The sequence below is a fragment of the Mustela lutreola genome, chromosome 10 (genome assembly GCF_030435805.1).
Source record: "Mustela lutreola isolate mMusLut2 chromosome 10, mMusLut2.pri, whole genome shotgun sequence".
Lineage (NCBI taxonomy): Eukaryota > Metazoa > Chordata > Mammalia > Carnivora > Mustelidae > Mustela > Mustela lutreola.
This window is the reverse complement of record NC_081299.1, coordinates 23,944,242-23,951,218: the sequence shown is the minus strand read 5'-3', so window position 1 is coordinate 23,951,218 and position 6,977 is coordinate 23,944,242. Positions and strand designations below refer to the sequence as shown.

General features: G+C 54.3%; 1 protein-coding gene across 1 annotated transcript; it reads right to left on the bottom strand.

Moving 5' to 3' along the window:
- Positions 1–5: 5 nt before the first annotated feature.
- On the bottom strand, positions 6–4,469 carry CCDC28B (coiled-coil domain containing 28B). The gene is made up of 6 exons (XM_059136414.1): positions 4,313–4,469; positions 2,905–3,095; positions 1,641–1,807; positions 1,328–1,521; positions 1,104–1,126; positions 6–199 (listed from the first exon to the last, which is right to left on the bottom strand). The coding sequence occupies exons 2-6, from the start codon at positions 3,066–3,068 to the stop codon at positions 145–147; spliced, it is 603 nt and encodes a 200-aa protein (XP_058992397.1). The 5' UTR covers positions 3,069–3,095; positions 4,313–4,469; the 3' UTR covers positions 6–144.
- Positions 4,470–6,977: the final 2,508 nt, after the last annotated feature.

Sequence of the window (6,977 nt, the reverse complement as noted above, 5' to 3'; positions counted from 1 at the left end):
GCCGGTGTCTTTCTTTCTGGTTTAATTCCATCTAGTGCCCCCCACCCCCGTAGCACCTGGGGGGCCGTGGAATACCCGATCGAGTCCGTAAAAAGTCACAGTTTGAAGGGGATGGGAGGAGCAGTCTGGGCCTGGGTCCGACACCTATACAGCTGACTGCTCCTCGGGTTCGGCGTTCTCGGCCAGGTGCAGCTTCTGTCTGTGCCAGTCAGTCAAGGATTGCGATGCTTTGGACCCCAGTCTTTCCAGCCCTGTCTGCCCATCCTACATTGGCTTAGTTTTCCGAACCGCACAAAGGGGCAGACAAAGGTGATTCGCGGTTCAGGTGGCAGTCCACACCCACCCTTCTTGCTAGATGGCTTACTCCCTTCTCTTTGGGTCTAGATCGTGCAGGTACGTGCACTCGCACTATTTCTGGCTGAGACTAGCTGGGGAGATAATCTAAATCAGTGAAAAGAATTACTCAATGTCAAGAAGAGTAAGACAGCTTTGCCATGGATTGGTGTCAGCTAAAGTACTGGCAAAGATTTTCTTTTGAAGATTTTATTTTGGGGGTGCCTGGGTGGCTCAGTCAGTGAAGGGTGGGACTCTTTATTTCTGCTCAGGTCATGATCTCAGGGTTGTGAGATGGAGCCCTGCAGGGAGCTCTGCCCTAGGCATGGAGCTTGCTTAAGATTCTTTGCCTCTCCCTCTGTCACCCCTCTCTCTTTTAAAAAATTTTTTCAGTAGTGTAACCACAAAGGTTTTATTTTTAAGTAATCCCTGCCCCCAACATGGGGATCAAATTCACAGCGCTAGAGATCAAGAGTCTGAAGCTCTACCGACTAAGCCATCCAGGGGCCTCGCTTGCAAGGATCTTCATAAGTAGATAAATCACATTCCCTATAACTATCTTTCTCCTGATAGTCGGGAGAAGTCTGCGTGGGAGGCAGCTTGTGGCTAATTCTGCTTCGGTAGGACAGGAAGGGGGAGATGTTGGTTTTATTGTAAATACTCCTAGAGGGTGGTGGGGACAAGGAAACTGATTTTATCTGTGGGAGGTGTGACACACACACACACACACACACACACACACACACAGCAGGGTCCCCCGGAAAGGATACATAGAATTACTAAGATCTTCCAGCTGTCAACAGAGAGGAAAAAAGGTTTCTGTCAGGAGATGCACCAGGCCAAACCTCAGATGCTCTGTGAGGCATCTTCTGGTGGGGGTTGGCGCTCCATGCACCCCCAGTTTTTCACCGAGGGGCCAGAAATAGCCTTAGGATCATGTACCTCCCCCACCCTCTCGTGTCCCCAGGAACAGAAGCCCCCAGCCCTGACCCACATTGCTAAGCAGCTGGTCCAGGTTGCGGTCAGCCATCGTCTTCTTCTGCTCCTCAGGCAGCCCCTCAGTGACCCCGTCCTCTTCCTCCTCCTCCTCCTCCTCCTCCCCACACACGTCCAGGCTGAAGTGCAACCGGGCCAGCTTCTCCTGCATCTCCCGCACGTGCTCCAGCTGCTCAAAGGAGCATTCCTTCCCTGGACAACACCTGTCTGAGCCCTGGGAGCAGCTTGGGACCCTGGCCCCAGCCGCGGCCCAGGGACCAGGCCCTCCTGCCCCACCCACACACCCTCTCAGTCCAGCCCCTGGGACTCACCAAAGGCCTGCAGCCGGCCTGAGTGAAAATCATTGAGCAGGTTCAGCAGTCCCCCCTCCATCTCATAGACGTCGGTCACCTCGGTCAGAAAGGAGTGCTGCAGGGGCGTGCCTGCAGAGCCACCCCCACTTCCGGCCAGCACTGGGCGACATTTCTCCTTGCCTACCCTGGGTGGGGTGGGCATGACCAAGGTCACAGGATGGGGGCAGCCAGGAACCGAAGGTTTTCATGCTATCGGACTATGCACTAATTCACCTTCCTATCTACTCCCAAACAGAAATGGATGTTTGCTCTTCTGACCCTGGGCTCCAGGACTGGGAAGTGGGTGAGGAGGGGTAGGGAGAAGAGTCAAAGGAAATCTTTTTCTTCAGGTGACACTCAGCCAGAACCGGGGTTGGAGGGGGCGCTCTGGGGCTTCTGTCCTAGCCCTGCACTCATTCCTCCCATGACCCTGGGGAATCACTCATCCTCCCTGGGGACAGTTACTCCTTATTGCCATGACAGCCATCTTACCTCTCCCCAAAATATCTTTCCGCTCCTATTTCAAACGGTTTTGAATTTTCCACTGTCCCCAGGATAACCCTGAAGGACCTTTCTCAGCCCGCAGCCCCCCCCCTTCCTGTTGCATTTCCTACTAGTCTTGCTTCAGCCCTGGGCTTCAGTGACAGCCCCCTGCAGCCATCCCCAGATGGATCTGTCGGGCAGACAGTGTGCAAAACCACAGGGAGGCACAGTCATGGGAGAAAGAACACCTTGTTTCGTGGGAAACAAACATGGAGACCTTGTACGGTCGAATTCAGATCCCCAATCATTTAGAAAAATTAAGCAAAAATTCAGATCGTACATCTGGGTCTCCCTTTACCATCTCCTGCTCCATGACACTCGAGGGCAACAGCCACCTGTGGTTCTGGGAACCTCCCAGCCAATATTTTTCTTCCATACTTCTGTTCTGTCAGGCAATTCCTTCAGCTTAGACATTCTCTCTCTCTCTCTCCAGTGCCCTACAGCCTCTCTTTCTGGCATCGCTCACTGCCTGTTCTGAGGAGATCCCAGTCACCATCTGGCCTTTCCCCACACCTGAGGACAGAGACTGGGCCAGAGGCAACTCTGAGTTTTCTCTCAATGACCCGTGGGGGCAGCCCCAGGGAAGGCATCAACTGTTGCTAAGGCTAAGGCTTAGGCTAAGGCTGTCTTTACCTTCCCACAGGGCTGAGCCCAGAGTTGGGGTCCCTCCCTCCTTGCCCTGCTTTCCTTCTGTACCCACCTCTTGAACTTGGCCCGCTGCTTGGGGGACGGCAGATGAGGGAGTCCCAGGGCCAAGGAGCCGCTGTGGCTGGTGGGCACGGGGACCCTTCGTAATGTGCCAGGGGCCTGGGCTGGCTGGGTCAGGCAGGGCTTGGGACTCCTTTTCTTCTTCTTATCCTCCATTGGATCCCGGCTGGACCTCAGGTCCCACTGAGATAGTGAGAGGCAAAGCCATCACTTCACCTGGCCACCCTGGCAAAGGAAGGACCCTGGGACCTTCCCACCTTCCCCCTCATAACTGCCAGGGTCTTGGTCCTTTCCTCTGTCCAGGATGGGCAGGGCCCGGATGCCAGTGCCTTCCTGCTAGGGTCTTGGATTTGTATTTGAAGGAGCTTCCAGGGCCCACCCCAGGTCCCCCACCTGCCCTCCAGCCCTGGCCTGAAAACCTGGCCCCTGCCTGGAAGGGCTGGACCAGAAACCATTGTCCTGCTGCTGCTGGGATTTCCTGTCCCAGGAGCTGACGGGGCGGAGCTGGCAGGGGAAACGGAGAGGGAGGCAGAGTGGATGTGAGCCGGCAGGAGGCCAGTGGACGATTAGGGGTGTCTTAACTAGGTTCTCTTGTGTTTAATCAGCTGTCCAGGCAGGTGCTGACAAATCCCATCGGCAAGGGAGGTGACCGAGGTGTGGGTGGGGGCGCCTGGGAAGACTTCAGTGTCAGACATTCACCACCAGAGGATGGGTAATGGGGCTCACTGTGGGTACCCTGCCACTCAGACGCCATCATCCCTCCTCTTCAGCCAACCCCAATCTCAAACATCAGGCAGTTCCCAGAAGTTCTCTGGGACGGGCTTCCCGCCTCTTCCCCCTCCCTGGTCAGAAAGGCCCCGCTCCGCTTCAGCTGCAGCCAGGGGTGGGGGGCTGGGGGGTCCAGCAGCTGGCTGCCTCGGCCTCCCACAATGGCTGCGCCTGTGGCTGGCACTGCTCGGCCTCCAGGCCAGCTCCACCCCCCAAGCCTCAGGTCGGCTGAGGTCCTCCCGGAGGAGGCCCTCGCAGGGGCTTTCCCAAGCTGCTTGCTTCCAGGCTGCCGCCACCAAGCCTCGGTCTGTGCTCTGGGATGGTGGGGCCACTGGGGGCAAACTGGCACCTGGCTGGCCAGCCCCAAGGGGGTGTGGTGGAGGGGAGACCAGAGCACGTCCTCTAACTTGCATTGCAGTGGCTTGGCCCAATTAGGGAATTGATAGAAGAAATGCAGCAGGAGCCCCTGTTCCCCAAGAATGGCTGGGGACCACCGGGGATCTATTTCCCAAGCTGTCTTCAAAACCGCGTGCCAAATGGATCGCTCAACTGGGGAGCCAGGATCCGAAACGCAGCCTCAGACCCGGGATGTTCCGCACCCCCGACACACACCGTGGAAGGGGACAACTGACCTGGAGGTGTGGGGTCTGGAGTGGCGTTTCCGTGCTGTTCCCTCCGCCCTCAGCGCTCTCCTCCTAGGGAACTGAGCCGATGGCTGTAGAGCTAGCAGGAGGTAATTTGCATTTAAAGAGAAAGTGACCTCCTTTAGCAGTGGGGATACGGGAAAATGGGAGGAGTCTACGACAGTTCCTTGGCTGTCCCTCTGACTTGACGTTATTTTCCCAGCTGAGCTAAAGTGACTAACGTTCTTTGTGTGATGGCAATCTTAAAACCTCACTTTCCCATCAGTTTGGGGAGAAGCTACAGTCCCTTACAAAATGGTAGTGGTTTTGTCAGAAAGCCAGGGTGGGGAGATAGGGATGCGGGGCAGAAAATGTAAATAAGCATGTAAGACATATAGATGCATATGCATATATATATGCAGCAGCAGCAGAAAGAAACTGCAAGAGAAGACAACCGTCTATTGAGTTGAGGTCCCCTATTAAGCACTTTATGTACATTTAATCCTCATAACAATCCTGCAGGAACTTACTGTCACCATCCCATTTGCTGAAAGTAAACTATATTTTGAGGGTAATATCACTCATCCCACGATACCCAGACACTGGTAAGCAGTGAGGGCTATGTTCAGCCCCTGACTGAAGTGATGGGACCAAACCTCCCCCCCCCCCCACTCCCAGGTCGAAGAGACACGTGTGGGGAGCATCGGGTCAGAGGGACATCAGTGAGATTACCTGGTGCTTGACCCCAGCCCCCAGGAGGGAAACCTGAGTGCCACATGGAGACTGACCCAGCACTGCCCGTGCTGCCGGGGAGGCCAGATCAATGGGGCAGCTATTTAAAGACCTGGCAGAGGCTCCTAGCTCTGGTCCCCAGAGAACCATCTGATACAACAGGAGACAGGCTTATCCTTGGCCAGGCTGCCCTGCAGTTTCAAATAGCTGCCCCAGGGCAACGTGCACAGCACCTTGGACCCCTTTCCCTCCCATGGGCAGGAGCAGCTTCCCGGTACCTGGCCTTCCAGATAAGTTAGGGAGTGATGGGCTGTTCCCACAGGCACCCACGCAGGGATCTTTCCCAGGTGCTTCCAACACCCAGACTGTTTCTGAAGTGAAGGCATTAATTCAGGACTTTGTCAATAACCAGAGGCTGGAAGGAGGGGTCTGCAAAGGCAGAGAGGACAACCTGTAGGCTGCTCTCTTCCAGGAGAGTGGTGGTGGGTGCAGGAGCCCCCCTAGGGTGAAGTTATCCTAAGAGATGCATGGCTTGGGAGTTTCAAGAGTTGGGGTGGCCTCCCTGGCCTCCTTCCAAAGGAGTCTTTGACTGGGGTCAGCTCTGAAAGGTATCAACCTGTTTAGACCCTGATCAGAAGGAGCAGAGGCTCCAAGGAGACCATCACAGCCAGCGTGAACACAGCTGCTTGTGGACGCCTGGAAGGAAGGACGTCTCTGCTGTTTTTTAGGCACTCATGTATCATCCTTTGTGCCAGGCCAAACCCAGGCTCCAGAGAGAATAGGATGCTGGTGCAGGAGCCCCAACTTTTGCACCTAGGCTTGGCAGGGTGAGCAGGAATGTCTAAAAAATCAGCCCATTCTTCAGAATTGCATGCAGAAAGTGGTCTTCTCAAGGAGGGTACAAAAGTACAAAATCAAAGGAATTCACAGGTAGGCCAATGCCAAAGGGTGCTGCCCATGGCAGACAGCCCCGAACAGCAGTGATCCAGGCATCTAATTTTGGGCCTCAATTAGCCTATGTCTAGGTTTCTCATCTCCGTACCTTATAATTCCTCACAGATCTTCCTAATGCCCTATTTGAACACCTTCAGTGGTTCCTCCCGTCCTCTGATCTAGCCCAGATTCCTTAACCTGGTACACGGACTCCTGGTGACATCCTCCCCCTACCTCCTGTGCACTTGCATTTCTAGGTGAACTACATTGCTACTAAATCAAGTTGTCAAACTTCTACCTGCTCTTTGGGTCATAAAGCCCTTCCAGGTGTCTACCCCTAGCTCCTTGCCGAAGGAGACAGGGCTTCCTTCACGGTTCCACAGCACCACTGCTGTTTCTTTATCTAGAAGTATCTTCTGGGGGGCTCAGATGGTAAAGTGTCTGCCTTCAGCTCATGCCATGATCCTGGGATGGAGTCCCACATCGGACTCCTTGCTCGGCAGGAAGCCTGCTTCTCCTTCTGCCTACAGGTCCCCTTGCTTGTGCTGACAAAATCTTAAAATTGGGGCACCTGAGTGGCTCTGTGGATTAAAGCCTCTGCCTTCGCCTCAGGTCATGACCCCAGGACCCTGGGATCAAGCCCGGCATTGGGATCTCTGTTCTTTGGAGAGCCTGCTTCCTCCTCTCTCTCTGCCTACTTGTGATCTCTGTCAAATAAATAAATAAATAAATGTCTTTAAATATTAAACAATGATAAAAAAAAATAAAAATCTCTTTCTCCAGGGCACCTGCTGGCTCAGTCAGTAGAGCATGTGAGGCTTGATCTAGCTGTAAATTCAAGCCCCACATTGGGTGCAGAGACTGAGCCATGCAGCCACCCCACAGAGATCACTTATCTTCACCACTAGCCTGACCCTTCATGGGGCAGGGCCAACTTTTCATTGAATGAAAGAAATTTAATGCCTCTATGTATATGAGCATCATGCCAACTTTGCCAAGGGCTCTGCTC

Coding starts and splice junctions, on each gene's coding strand:
- CCDC28B (XM_059136414.1), bottom strand. CDS start 3,068: ATGGAGGATAAGAAGAAGAAAAGGAGTCCCAAGCCCTGCCTGACCCAG. Junction 1,522..1,640: donor AGGCCGGCTGCAGGCCTTTG/GTGAGTCCCAGG, acceptor GGTGTTGTCCAG/GGAAGGAATGCTCCTTTGAG. Junction 200..1,103: donor GAAGATCTTAGTAATTCTAT/GTATCCTTTCCG, acceptor TGACTGGCACAG/ACAGAAGCTGCACCTGGCCG.